Here is a 14,402-nt window from a genome sequence, read left to right on the forward strand (position 1 = left end):
CCCCGTCTGTCACTTCTTCACTGGCTGCCCTTCGGCTCTGGGGTCAAAATGCATGTGCTTCTCCCACCCTGCATGCCAGCAGGAACTGGCACATGCACATGGTGACATCATGCCCTGTAGGTGCTTCTCATCCTGTTCAGGAGACGTGAAGCAGACCCAGAACTGTGTGGTAACGTGCTCTGCCCCTGACAAGGGTCGCAGCGGGCGGCTGTGTGAACCGACCTGAGTCTGCTCCGGGCAGAGCTGCTTCTCTCGCGCCACCCCTCTCGCTCCTTGATTTCCTTCCTTGGTGTGCCGCTGTACTCCTGTTGCTGGCTTACCTGTCTCACTTCCCCATGACCGTCTTGTCCCACCTGAGCAGGCTGAGCTGCCAGCGTGAGCAGGCCCCCTGCCTCCCTGTGAGCCGCCCTGGCACGGCGCCCTGCAGAGGCCCACGCAGAACTCTCGGCCTAGCCTGGCTCCTGTCCCCCTGGACGGCTTTCCTGAGCCCCGAGGGCAGCAGTGCTGGTGACTCACCTGCTGATGGAGGCCGGTCGGCTGCATGGCTGGTGGGCAAGCCTCGGGCCTCGCGCCCGATCCTGCCTGGCCCAAGAGAGCCCGTCACAGCCTCCCCCATTTTGCAGCCAGCGGAGCCATTCACACAATCACCTTCTGTTAATTCTATCTGCAACATCAATTAAATTGTTTGTAGAAACTAATTGAATGTGGCTTAATCACACATCTTAATAGCTTTCCACGCTCTGAACTCGTTGTTAATTCCAGTAATAAAACGAGATGAGAACGCTGGCTGGGTAATTAGTGAGGAGGCTGGGGAAGAAATTGCTGTTTGATGGTGGGTAATAAAGGCAGCCGTGGTGACCGCTCTCCTGAGCAGCCGCCACCACTGCCACCGCCGCGCTCCCCGTTCTGCTGACGGAGGGAAACGCTGCTCTGCCCCTGACACTCCTGTCCCGCTGCTGCTCCTGAGCTCGTCGCCGCACTCTCCTTGGACTGGGTTCTATCTCTCCGCTCGGGCCTGGAGCTGGCCTGGCACGGCGAGGGAGCGGAGACTGCCTGTCCACGTGGTCAGAGATGCCAGCACGACCCATCCGTTCCCCTTCTGTCTGGCGTCTGGCTCCTTGGCCCTGAACGGAGTCCCTCTGTGCAGCTCTTGTTGGCATGGGGTCAGCTTCTCCTGCCATGTCCCAGCCCAGGCATCCAGCTCTGTCGTGGGGCCTGAAAACTGTTGCAGTTGCTGTGACCTCCTTGAGAACTAGAGCAGCCCAAGCCCCGCCCCCAGGAGAGGGACTGCAGCTGTGGCTTCGGCCCAGCCGGCTGTTGACAGTTGTCTGGAGCAGGTTGTGTGGAGGGACGCAGGGTAGGTATGTGCAGGAGCCGGGTCTCGCAGAGGCTTGGCGTGGGGAGGGCCGAGTGAAATCGCACCCTGGATCCCAGGCTAGAAGCAGGACAGAGGGCCAGTGGTGGGCCGGGTTTGCTTGGGAAGGGACGGATAGAGTGGGTACTGGGGTGGCAGGAAAGGGGCTCCTGGGGTGGTTTCTTTGCCAGCCACCATGGTGAGGCTCAGGGCCGGGGACAGCTGTGTTGGGGTGTGAGGCTGTCAGCGGAGCGGGTGGAGACTGCTCAGTGACCTCGGTGATGTTGCTCTGTGGTGTTCTGAGACGTGAAGCAAACACCCTCAGAGCCAGGTGTGCCTGAGGCCATGCACCTGGCGCTGTCCCTCAGGACTAGGCGGTGGCAGGAGGGCACGGATGCCACCACAGCTGCAGGGAGGGGACCATGCTTGGATACATGCCTCTGGGGGCTGCTCCTCCCCTGGCTGGGCGACAAGATGCCCCAAAGTGGGTAAAGTAGGAGGGCTGGGCCCTGTCAGGACATGAAGGCTGCATCTGAGACTGTGCTGTGCTGCTCAGGGGTGCTCTCTGGGCACAAGGTGTCCCAGAGGTGCTCTCGAGGGAAGAGGAGCTGATTCCGAGTCCAGTCAGTGGAATTCTTTGCAAAGTGTCATCAGTGCCACCCACCCAGCTTCTGCTCTCAGGGAGTCCCCAGTGTGGGGGGCGGGGGACGGTGGGACAGGAGTCAGCAGTCTGGAAGGAGAGACCAGAAGCAGTGGGGCCTGGCGGAAGCCTCGGGGCAGGGACAGGGCTCTGCTCTGCAGTGCCCCCCCACCCCCGTGGTCACTCCGCCATGAGGTGCCCAGGCCGAGGTGCCAACACTGGGATGGTGGTGTCAAAGCACTGAGCGACTCCACTCTGGGTCCCCGCTACCCACCCACCCATTGCTCTACTTCCGAGCCCTCCAGGTGCTGACTGGAGGGCAGGGTGGGAGGAAGTCGGCCCTTCGTGCACAGCCTTGGGAAGCGGAAAAGCCTGGGCTTCAGTCTGGCGCCGCCTTCTGTTTATGCGACCTTGGGCACATTAACCTTTGTGAGCCTCAGTTTGTTGCTCTGTAAAGTGGGCATAGTGACACCTTCCTCCTGGGTGGTGTGACAATTATATAGATGATACAGCTGCGGTGCAGTGACTATCCAGCACCCAAAGGGGCAGGAGGTGTGATGACGATAACGGTGGTTACTGTCACTGCTGATGGAGGGGCTCCCCCTACGACCCGTGAAGCCCTGGGCCTCAGAATTCCTAAGCACAGTCAAAGGCTTCAACACGTATTTGTGTCAGGGACTGTGCTAAGGACTGGGAACTGTTTCAGGCTGTAAAAGTTCTCGATGCCCCCAGTGCTGGTAGGGGTTTCTGCAGACTCCTGGGCTGAAGTTCAGTGGCCAGCTACCCAGGGCCTGGGGAACCCAGGCGTCCACATCAGTGGAGTCTGTCAGTTCCTCTCCCTAAATTCCATCTGGGTCCAATTCTTTGCCTCCTGAGCCGTCTTCCCTAATGGAAGCCCGAGCCTCAGCTCTGCTCCAGGCCCTTCTCTAGCCCCTGACGCTGACCCCTCCTGGCTGACCACCCCCCCATTCCCCCAAGAGCTGTGTGCGAGAGCTGGACTTGGAGGTATTCTGTCGGCCTCACAGGCCTGCTCTTTACGTTTGGGCTTGGCCTCCTGGCGCTCCCAGGCAGCACAGCGGGGAGACCTAGAGTCGGGAGGGTTGGTGCTGCAGACCCGTGCTGCCCAACAGGGAGCTGTCCTGACGACTGTCCGTCTGTCTCACCCATGCGGCCCTTAGGATTACATGCAGAACATCCACGGCAAGGAGATCGATCTGCTGCGGACCACCGTGAAGGTGCCAGGGAAGCGCCTGCCCCGAGCCACGCCTGCCACAGCCCCAGGCACCAGCCCCCGGGCCAACGGGCTGGCCTTGGAGCGGAGTAACACACAGCTGGGTGGGGGCGCAGGTGAGGTGTCTGCTGAGGTGGGGGGTGGCCAGCATCTTCCTTTTCTGGAAGAATGGGGGGGTGCTGCGACGGGGGCCTGGGAGAGGCATGAAGGGGCTTCGCTCCTTCTCGGCCGGGTCCTCAGGGCATTAAACATGCCTGCCACCCGCCATCATGCTGCAGGAGCAGCTCAGCCAAACGCATTTGCCAAAATGCTGCCCTCATGGAGTTAGAGGTAGAAGCCGAGATACAGCCTGGAAGGTGATTCGAAGATCAGAATGGGGCCAGGTCGCCTCGCACTGACACGTGGTATCCGTGGTCCTGGGGCTGAGGCAGGTGACAGAGGGCACAGGACCTCTGCCATGCTTGGCCAGCATCTCTGCCCAGCTTACCGTGTGGGGACTGCGGTGGGGGCTGGAAGGGGACAGAGCTGCCCGGGGTCCTCCTGGCAGATGTCCTCAGTCTGCAGTGAGAGGTAGCGCCTCTGCTCAGAGAGGACGGAGTTCAGAGGAAGCTGGAGGCCCAGCAGTCTGGGGAGAAGAGCCAGAGCCTGAGTGTGTGAACGTGAGGCGGCAGCTCTGCCTTGGCCAGTGGTTACTTTCCCGATGATACTGGGTCCAGGTGAAAGGCAGGCACTGCGCTCCTTCCCGGCCTTGGCTCTGTACACGCCCTCGGCCTCCAGCGCCGAAGCCACATTGCTGTCTGGAGGGCTGACCCTCCCGTGCCCAGTGCCCTGCCCCAGACATCGCTTGGCTTCTGGACCCTTCTTCCCAAGTCCTCATAGCCCTCATGTTGTCCTAGATAATTGGGTCTTGTTTTCGTCTGGCCCAGAAACAGCTGCTCTAGACAGCATCCTGCCCACTGTCTCTGCCCCTGGGCTTAGCTCTTCGTAGCACAGGTGTGCTGCCTTCCCCGAGCAGGTGGAGATGTAGGGATGTTTCTGCTTGTCACATGGGAGCAGGCTGCTGCGGACATTCCATGAGCAGGAGACCCTAGAATGGATGGGACAGGCCCCAAAGAACTGCCCCACTCAAAATGCTGATAGAGAAATGTGGGGTTCGGGAAGGTAGGATGGACGACGGCCCCCTGAGTGTGCTCCTGCCTTAGGAGGGCCCTGAGCGGGGCCTGGGGCCCTGGGACCCGCTGAGCAACATGTGCCAGGCAAGGAGGTCTGCCCCACAGAAGGCCCCGTGTCCCAGCCCTGTGGGGAAGCTCGTCCCCATATTATGAGTGAGGAAACAAGGGCTCAGAGAGGCATAATAACTTGTCTGTAAAGCCCCCCGGAAGAGGTAAAGTGGGGGTTTGAACCTAAGTGTGCCTGATGGAGAGGCTCTGCTGTCCTCAGCCACCCTGAGCTCTGAGTTGTGCGAAGGGAGAGCTCTGGTGGACGAAGGGAAGGGAGGGAGGAAGGAAGGAAGGAAGCTAAGGCGAGAAAGACCGCCCCTGCATCGGGGAGGGGTGCCTGTGGCCTCTGCGCCTCTGTTCTGTGGGAGGGGTCTGGCTCCTGGCTGAATGGCAGAGAGCTGCAGGGTGCAGGCCCCAGGGCTCTGCCCGAGGGCAGGTCAGGACTGCTGCAAAGTGCTGGCATGCAGGGGAGAGGCCTGGGGACCCACCAGGGCCCTGGGAGCTCCCCCAGAACTGCTGGCAGACAGCGAGTGGCAGACTCCCGTCTGGCGTGAGGTTCCTCGCATGCCAGAGGAGGAGGAAGGGTAAGGGTCCTGGAGGGAAACATTTCCTTGAAGGCGGGTAGCAAGAGGAAAGCTGGGCTGTTACCAGAGGAGAGAAATAATAAGACACTGTCTAGTCACATTCCCAGGCCCTGAAGCCTTTACCTGGGGAGCAGAAGCGGCCCACACCCTCAGCGACGTCCCCAGCACACGGGCGGGCGTTCGCCCCAGCCCGGTCCCCTCCGCCACACGCCGACACCGACCTCATGCACACACACATGTCTCCTGCTCACCGGGCGATGTTAACATCTCATTATCTTTGTTACTGTAATTACATTATCCGCTGCTTTATGCAGAATTATCCTCCGAGGACTAATTGATGGCTCCATGTTTAATTCATTAATCATTAGCATCAAATTCGACAATTACAGTGCACACTGATTGTGGGATTGCAGGCGTAATGAGGGGAGAATTAACAAAGAAAAGGGAGAGCACTTTTCCTCCCTTGGGATTTTGGGTTGGGGGACAAAGTTGGGCTTGCGATTTTTGGGTCGGGCTAGGAATGAGAGGGAATAAGGTTTAGAACTCAGGAGGGGATGGCAGCAGGAGTGGGGGAGAAGCGAGGTGTCTGAGAGGTTAGGAACTGAGCTGCCCCCCCAGAAGGTTTCCTGACTCCAAGAAAGGCTACGTTTTCAGGGGCCTGTTAGGCCAGAGCAGGAGGTGGGGGGGGGGCAGGATTCTGAAGAGGAAGCATATTGCCTTGAGGAGACTGGAAACGTAGACTGGCTGCAGTCTCCGCCCCATGTATATTAATAAGCACCTACTGTGTGCCTGGTCCTGCCTTGGGTGTTATGACAAATACAAGAGAAACACAAAACTTGCCCTCCGCCTTTCAGTGTCGTGCTTGTCCAGAGCGTCGGGGATGTCCAGCCTGTTCCTTTACCTTCTAGTGGCTTCAGCTCACAGCTTCCCATCCCTAGGCTTCCAGAAAACCCACCCGTGTGCTCGCAGGGCTGGCTTGAGCCCTCAGTGTGCTGCTTGCTCTCCGGCTTTGTCCAGCTTGCAGGCCTGTCTCTGCCTCCTTACTGACCTCCAGCACCTGACCAGGTCCTGCACTTTCAGTCCAAACACCTCGGATAGGGCCCACACGTCCTCACCTCCCACCACCATGGCCTTCTGGCCTCTGTCCTGGCCCTGAGAGGGCAGCCCCGTGGCTGTTCCATGAGCTCTCCACAAGTGACTAGAGAGAATTCTGAGGGCTCATATGGCCCTGCCTGCCTGGGCCTGGGCACGCCTGGAGCCTTCCATTCCCCTTGGCTCTGCCGTTCTTCCCTGATGGGAAACCAAAGATTAATTTTCTCCAGCCCAACAGGATAATTACTAATACTAATTAGACATAATTACTTGAATTTGATACACTTATTTCTCGTCAGAATGGCAGCAAAGCTGAGGCAAAGCAAATAGCATCTGTGGATTAGAGTGTAGGGTACAGGGCCCTGACCAGGAGGGGAAGGGGGCTGGCGATAATGGCCAGATGAGGGGCACTGCTGTGCGGGGGGTTGGGGGGGTGTCAGTATCCCGCCCCCCACACGTCCAGCTCCCAGATCCCAGGAAGGGGACAGAGGTGTGCACGGGCCAAGGAGAGGTGCGAAGTCTGGGACTGGCTGCCTCCTTAGGCGTGGAGAGCGTGTATGAGGCCTCTGGTTCTCCAGTAAGACTGGCCTGGGACCAAAGCTCCCCTCATTTCCGGTTAGCCTCTGTTGCAATTTCTCAAAAGCTGTGCCCACAGTCCTACCGTGTTTCCCTGAAAATAGGACCTAGCCGGACAATCAGCTCTGATGCGTCTTTTGGAGCAAAACTTAATATAAGACCCCGTCTTATTTTACTATACTATAAGACCGGGTCTTATATGATATAATATAATACAATATAATACAATACAATACAATACAATACAATATAACATAATATATATCATATCATATAACATAATATAATGTACTATAAAGCCAGGTCTTATATTAATTTTTGCTCCAGAAGATGCATCAGAGCTGATTGTCCAGCTAGGTCTTATTTTCGGGGAAACGGTATTTTCAGGAAAGCCTATGTGTACCCTTGCCCCAGCCTCCCCTCCCAGTCTGACCCTTCCCCCCCAGGTGTCCCCCACTTGGCCAGCAGCCCAGCCTGGGCTGGCCCACGCCCTGAGGGGCTCCACCAGCGCTCCTGCTCCGTTTCCAGCGCCGACCAGTGGAGTGAGGCCGCTGCCCTGCCCCCAGGTATGCAGGACCCCGTTAAGGGACCGAAGAAGGCAGCCCTGCAGCGTCTGTGCCTGCAAGGGTGTGATGGGACCTGGCCCAGGCCAGGGGGAGGGGCCCAGTGGAGCCCTTGGGGCTCTAACCCCCTCCAAGCTCTGCTTCCTACCCATTACCCCTTGGCTCTCCCTGGCCCCCAGACCCTCGCCTACGGCTGGCGCTGGAGACCCGCCCTCTGCAGCTTCTCCGCAGCCGCCAGCAGTGATGCTGGTGGCTCTGGCATCCCCATCAGCCCCCTGTGCAGCCAGCTCATCAGCCTCACCACAGGGGGACGGGGAAGCGAGGCTGAGTGGGGAGGTCGGAGGCTGGGGGCTTTAAACAGGCTCTGAAGGCAGCAACTGGCTGCAGGCAGAGGGGTCCCCGCAGACAGGATCCAGGGAGTAGTCTGGAAAGGTAGTGTTCCCACCCCCAAAGGCTGAGGCCCCACCTGTCTCGGTGGTTGAAAACCCCACCTTCCCTCTCCCATCCCACCCTCCTCTTTCCTTGGCTGTTTTTCATTTTCTGATCCCTTTGTCCATTTTTGTACCTTACTCGCATCTCAACTCCTTATTTCTTCTTCCTGCCTCTTTAGCGAGTACCTTCTCTATCTTCCTCCACCCTCCCTCACCCCGTCTCCTCTCTCCCATTCATATCCTAACTGTTCAGCCACAGATCCCGGCAGCAGTTCTGAAGGCTAAAAGGGAAATGGATGCAGCTCTGCCCTCCTTTCCTAAGTGAGGGTATAAGTGGGAGGAGACCCCGGGGTACCAGGAGGTAGGAGGTGGCTACCTGCAAACCTGCCCCCCCATCCTGCTTCCTGCGGAGCCTGAGGCCCATTAAGTCTTCTCCCTGATTTGCCTCCTGAAGGCCTCACCCAGCCAGGCTGCCCATCAGTAGAAGCAACCCCCAGCCTGCGCCTGCACTGGGACCTTAGGGAAGCCCTGGGCCCTGCCAGCTCCTGACCCAAGTGCAAGCCCCCCAGGCAGTGACTGCAGGGCCTGAGAAAGGGAGTGAGGGCCCTTGCTGGGTCACCGTCCCCAGGCTGGTGCTGGCCTTGGTGGGGCCCCACTGTTGAGTCTGTTAGGAGGAAGGCAGGGAGGGAGGGAGCGTGTCTGCCTCTAATGAAGTTTGACATTTAGTGGTGAGCGCCGGGCGGGGTGTGGGAGACGGGAGCTTGATTAGCGCGCTCTAATTGACAGTAATTAGGCAGCTCCCTGATTGTTTCTAATTCTGCTATTAATTGTGAGGAGCGGGGAGTGTGATTGAGGATAAATTTGGTGCGGAGATGCTGGGGCTTCAGCCCCCTGTGAGTTCCCTGGGCCGCCTTCCACCCCTCCAGGCTGCAGCAGGCAACCTTTCCTTCTCGCCTTTATCCGCCTCTGCCTGATTTCCCTACACTCTCCTCTCCCCACCTTCTCCACCGAGGCTGGGGAGGCTTTGGGGTTGGGACTGGCTGGGTAGGCCTCCCCCCCCTCAGAGGGTGTAAGTCTGGCTCCCCCAGGGTGGCCCAGCGGCATGTCAGGGTGGTGCTGCCATGGGCACTAGGCAGGACAGGTACCCTGTCCCCACCCTCCCTGCTGCCCACACTTCTCCAACTCTCCCCTCACCAGCCAGTGGCCCAGCTGAGGTGCTCAGCTCCAGCCCCAAGCTGGAGCCTCCCCCATCTCCCCACTCCAACCGGAAGAAGCACCGGAGGAAAAAGAGCACCGGGACCCCCCGACCAGCTGGCCCCAGCAGTGCTGCTGAAGGTTAGGGGGACCCCGAGGGAAACCGGGGCCCAGGAGGCGGGCAGTGGGGCTTGGGGATAGTGTCCTAAAAGGAACACCCTTTGGTGTGTGTGATAGATTAAGCACTTGCCAGTAGTAATTCCCAGTAAAAGTAGTTCCACAGCTTCTTTTGGTAATCTAGACCTGGTATCTTAGGAAAGCTTTCTTCTGCCTCATTTAAATCCTTTCTGTTAAAACATGAGCTTCTTTTATTCTTATAGAAGGTAAAAGACCGCAGGCTATTCCTACAATAGCTCTTCTAAGACTTGCGGAAAAGCAGGACCTGTGTTTTCTGCGTCTCTTGTATCACCCATGGAGTTGAATGCGTGCTGGGCACATGCTAGGTGTTTAACATGTGTGTACTGATGGGCAGTCTCTCCTGAGTGGTCTGCAGGCCAAGGGATTCCAGCTCCTCATTTTCCTATAGGCCCTTTTGCATAATCCTTTATCATCAGGTCAGCGCTGCTCCCTGGTTTTCTCAGAAGTATCTTCAACGTGTCCCTCTGCTCAGTGGTGGAGTCTCTCGGGTCCTACATAAGTGACATACTGATGCCTAGTTTCTCATTTCTGCTGCTTATCAGGGTTAGGGGTGTGAGGAGGTGGGCAGAGACCACCTCTGTGGGAAAGAGCCACCTTTCCCAGCCAACCTGTGACATGGTGATGCTGAAGTGTTTATGGCACGGGGTGCAGCTGGCCCAGGGAACTGAGCCCCAAATCACGGAGATGACGTGGTTTGAAGGCTGTGTTGAAAGCAACGTGATGTGGAATGGTAGGACCTGGGGAAGAAAGGGAGCCAGCTTGCTTTCCTTGGGAAGGCAGATCTCCTTAGAGCAGGAGGTCTCAGGGGGACTTCAGGGGACGTCAGTGTCACTAAGGTGAGAGGCTGCTCCCCCTTGGGCCTCCCACAGGTACCTGAGCTGTCTCTCTGCCCTGTGACACATTCACACTGCTTGTTAAGAACTGCTCACCCATGGGATGGTGACTGCTGGGAATGAGCTTCGGGTGGCTGTCTTCTGGGGGCCTGGGGAGCAGAGCGTGGGGTCACAGTCCAGCCCATGTGCTTGTCACTGCAGATGTCCCCAGGTCCCTATCTGCTCATACACCCTAGTTCGCGGAGAAAACCTCTCTCTCCCCATGCACTTGCCCTTCCTGCCTGTCTATGCCAGGGTAGTGGGGGAGGGGCCCAGCTCCCAGGAGCCCCACGCTGACGCCGTCAGGAATATTGGGTTTAATGAGCTGCAAAATGAGGCGGCTGCAGCTGACATGTACGGATGGTGCCCACACCCGCCTTCCCCCACCCTTTCCCAGCATTGCCTCCTAGCACCCAGTCGTATCCTTCTCCAGATACTCAGCTCTTCTTTCTCCAGGAAGCAGTCCTCTCTGATTTCTAGACCCATTCCTGGCAGTGCCATTGATGCCAAAACCTTTTACCTCCATCTTTTTTCACCCAGGCTCCACAGGTGGTCAGGAATGAAGGCTTGAGGCTCCACACACTCTTGCAAGTTGGCTCCCTGCCCCCCTTCCCCAGCCCCCTTGCAAGTTGCCCTGGAGGCGTGGTCCTTGAGGCTGGGACCAGGGAGGAGGAGGAGTGCCAGGAAGGCAGGGCAGTGAGTGGACTTGTGGTGATGGCATGTCTCTGGGTGGCACGCTTCGGTGATGGTGCTAAATGCTCCCGTCCCCCACAGAGGCAGAGGAGTCGTTTGAATTCGTGGTGGTGTCCCTCACGGGACAGACGTGGCACTTCGAGGCGTCGACGGCAGAGGAGCGGGAGCTGTGGGTACAGAGCGTGCAGGCCCAGATCCTTGCCAGTCTGCAGGCCTGCCGCAGCGCCAAGGACAAGGTTGGCACGGAGGCCCGAGTGGGGTGGGATCCGGAGGTGGCCTTGTGACTGACTAGCCACCCTTTTCTCTCCCGCGTGGCAGACTCGACTGGGGAACCAGAACACAGCTCTGGCTGTGCAGGCCGTCCGCACCGTACGTGGCAACAGCTTCTGTATCGACTGCGACGCCCCCAGTGAGTGCCAGGGCCGGGTGGTGGCGCAGAGAAGGTGCAGCAGGAGGCTTCTGGGAGGGCAGGGAGGGCTCTGCCGTGGACGCATTGGCTGCCGCGAGCTCCATCGTGCTTCTCTCCTCACCTAGACCCCGACTGGGCCAGCCTGAACCTGGGCGCCCTGATGTGCATCGAATGCTCGGGGACCCACCGGCATCTGGGAGCTCACCTGTCCCGCGTCCGTTCCCTCGACCTCGACGACTGGCCACCCGAGCTGCTGGCTGTCATGACGGCCATGGGCAATGCCCTGGCCAATAGTGTCTGGGAGGGGGCTCTGGATGGCTATGCAAAGCCAGGGCCCGACGCCTGCAGGTGAGTGGACGGGACCTCAAAGCTGGCCAGGCAGGGTGGGGACATGGTGCTCCTGCATGGGGAACCTGGGATGGTGCCGAGTGGCTGAGACAGTGCCAGAAGGGTTAAGACTGGCCGTTGCTCTACTTGGCAGTTGGCCCCTTGGGGTTCCCCTCCCCCTCTCAGCCTGTCACTCAGGCGCCTCACAACAACAGGCCCTTTCTCGGTCTTATCAGCAGGTCAAGGGGCCAGCAGGAGGCGCATGCGCGGGGCCCTATCTGCTCTGTGGTGCGAAGGCCCCAGTCTGAGCTCCGAGATGGGGAGAATGGGTGGTAGATAGGGTGGTGCGTGGGCCCCCAGTGCAGGCTCACACCCGCTTTGTTCTAGCAGGGTCAGATAAGCTGCCACACGAGTCCTGCCTGGAAACGTCCTGCCCTCTCGGCCTCCCCCATCCCTGCTGCCCCCAGGGGTTCTTTACTTTCAGCTTCTTCCACACCCGTTGCATTGCCCACTGCCCCTCCGTATGCCCTTGATTTCTGAGGCTTCTCAGCTCTGATACGTTCTCTCCCTATTTCCTCCTCATTCCCTTTGGGGTGTTCATGTCATTGCCTGCCCACCCTCGCTGGCCCTTGCCCTTGGGCCCTTATGCGGCTCATGCCTCGATGGACCTGTGATTGCAGAGAGGAGAAGGAGCGCTGGATACGGGCCAAGTACGAACAGAAGCTCTTCCTGGCCCCGCTGCCGAGCTCAGACGTGCCGCTGGGGCAGCAGCTGCTCCGGGCCGTGGTAGAGGACGACCTGCGGCTGCTGGTGATGCTGCTGGCGCACGGGTCCAAGGAGGAGGTGAACGAGACCTACGGGGACGGCGACGGGCGCACGGCGCTGCACCTCTCCAGCGCCATGGCCAACGTGGTCTTCACGCAGCTGCTCATCTGGGTGAGCCGGGGCTCCGCTCCCCCACGTGGGCCTCCTCGTTCCCTTTCTGTCCCCAAGAACCCCCCTTTCCCACCACGTCATGCCAACTGTGAACACGTGCTTTCTCCTGCAGTACGGGGTGGACGTGAGGAGCCGGGATGCCCGGGGCCTGACCCCACTGGCCTACGCGCGCCGGGCCGGCAGCCAGGAGTGCGCAGACATCTTGATCCAGCATGGCTGCCCTGGGGAGGGCTGTGGCTTAACACCTGCCTCCAACAGAGAGCCTGCCAATGGCTCCAACAGCTCTGCCGAGCTGCACCGAAGTCCTAGCCTCCTCTGAGGCCCAGGCCGACGGGCCCGGAGGACTGCGTAGCCTGGGGACCACCCTCCCTACAGGCACTGGGGAAACAGACACAGAACGAGCAGCAGGCACATGCAGAAAGGAAGAAGGAGAAGAAAACAGAGAGTCAATGAGGAGAAGAGCTAAGTGGGGGAGACGATCAGAGATGTCTGGGATTTGAACCGCAGCAGATGGTGTAGAGGAATTTAGCCTCCTGCCCTACGGTGCCATTGAGAAGGGACAGGACCCTTTGAAGGTACCTGTGAGGAGAGGGGAGCAGGACCTCTCCCTCCTCCAGATTCCTACCCTCTAGTGCCAGCCCCCTGCAAACCTTCATCCTAAAGTGGAGCCACCAGGGCCCAGCTTGGGGGTGCTGGGTGAGAGAGATGGGGGTGATCTGTGAGTCCTGTGTAAATTTGTACATTGGAATATTTATGTTTGTGTACATATTTGGTGTGCGTGTATATGAGCCAATAAAGCAGACTGTGTGCGGCCTTGTTTGCTCCTTTATATCTCTGCCTTTCCCAAAATGCCCCCATCTCTACTTCTCTGTCCCTGTCTTCTCCTTTTCTCTGTCTGTACTCTAGGATTTTCTCCCCTCTCAGTTGTTCTGAGGCCCAGAGGGTCTCCCCTTAGCCTTCCACATATGTTTCTTTCAGCCTTCCTGCTGGGGTGTAGTTGAGTTTGTCAGCAGCGCTGGCCATGAACCCTGATGGGAGCTCTGGAAGCTTCTTCCCCACTCATATCCCCACCCCGCAAAAACTTTTCCAGCTAGTCTCCTTATTTTCTTCAATATTCTATCATGTCAATAACCTCCTGCCCTGCCATGTACTGGCCAAAGTTCACCCAAAGAACGGGCATGAGCACTGTCCCCTTTGCTGAGAGTCTGGGAACGAGCCCACACAGCCAGATGGACAGAGATGCCTGAGTCAACGCACAGGAGAAGTTCTGAGAACGCCGCAGGGTAAGTGCTTAGTAGGACAGCACTTCTCTCGTGGCTCATGCCTTGAGGAGCGGGGAGGAGTAGGGCACAGGTGGCAGAAGAGTCACCTTGATGCCCGTCACCTTGGCAAGCTGGGACAGAATCCAGAGCCCCTGCTTTTCCCTCTATCCCTTAGTTATTCTAGAAAGAAAACCTAGGGGAAACCCCTGTACCTGTTCTTGAAGGATGAGAACTTGCTAAGTTAGGGTCCACTAATGTTCCTTAATTTGCTCATAGAATTGCAACTCCAAAGCTTCAAATTCCTAGCTCCATAGCTTCCCCCATATTACATACCATTCCAGAACCATCAGTCTTTCCAACCTCGTCCACTTTGCAGTGGGCCTTCTCACCCAATCTCATTTTCTAACAAGAGGGTTTGGTATCCCGAGCTTTGTAAAGGCTGTGATGGGGAGAAGGAGAGACCGTAATTAATGCCATCAGAAATAGCAGTGGAAATGGGTCTTTTCCTCCAGACCCTCGTGTCTGGAATACCAAAGAGTGGCAGGAAGAGACTAAGCTGCTGTGTCCTCTGTGTAGAAAAAGATGAATGCCGTCCCAGCGGATGAGGGTGAGGTCCCCGGCCTGCCCGTCAGTGGCAGGACTGGTAACCGCTACCTAGTTAGGCGGGGCCTGGACATACCCCAGCTGAACGAGGGTCATTCCTCTGTAATACTAGAAGGGAGTGAGTGACTCCTCTGTCCTAAAGGCTGCCAGCGTTTCCAGAGAAGAAAGAGGAAGCTTGCCTGTTTAATGGGTCAAGAAAAGTGCAGTTACGAGCATG

The 14,402-nt window shown here is 58.2% G+C and overlaps 1 protein-coding gene across 6 annotated transcripts in view; it reads left to right on the plus strand.

The window, feature by feature from the left end:
* Positions 1-13,133, plus strand: part of AGAP3 (ArfGAP with GTPase domain, ankyrin repeat and PH domain 3) — a gene marked incomplete at its 5' end in the record, with an annotated part of 48,360 nt that extends 35,227 nt beyond the window's left edge. For 4 of the 6 annotated variants that reach the window (XM_081038498.1, XM_081038495.1, XM_081038493.1 and 1 more), the window contains 8 exons: positions 3,173-3,341; positions 7,144-7,263; positions 8,889-9,026; positions 10,730-10,884; positions 10,967-11,057; positions 11,183-11,405; positions 12,065-12,320; positions 12,433-13,133. In XM_081038498.1, the coding sequence (XP_080894624.1) occupies positions 3,173-3,341; positions 7,144-7,263; positions 8,889-9,026; positions 10,730-10,884; positions 10,967-11,057; positions 11,183-11,405; positions 12,065-12,320; positions 12,433-12,639 (1,359 nt within the window). In that variant the 3' untranslated portion in view covers positions 12,640-13,133. The remainder of the gene's footprint in view (positions 1-3,172; positions 3,342-7,143; positions 7,264-8,888; positions 9,027-10,729; positions 10,885-10,966; positions 11,058-11,182; positions 11,406-12,064; positions 12,321-12,432) is intronic. The other 2 variants (XM_081038497.1, XM_081038496.1) reach the window with 1 other exon arrangement.
* Positions 13,134-14,402: the final 1,269 nt, after the last annotated feature.

The sequence above is a fragment of the Rhinolophus hipposideros genome, assembly GCF_964194185.1.
Source record: "Rhinolophus hipposideros genome assembly, chromosome: 25".
Taxonomy (NCBI): Eukaryota; Metazoa; Chordata; class Mammalia; order Chiroptera; family Rhinolophidae; genus Rhinolophus; species Rhinolophus hipposideros.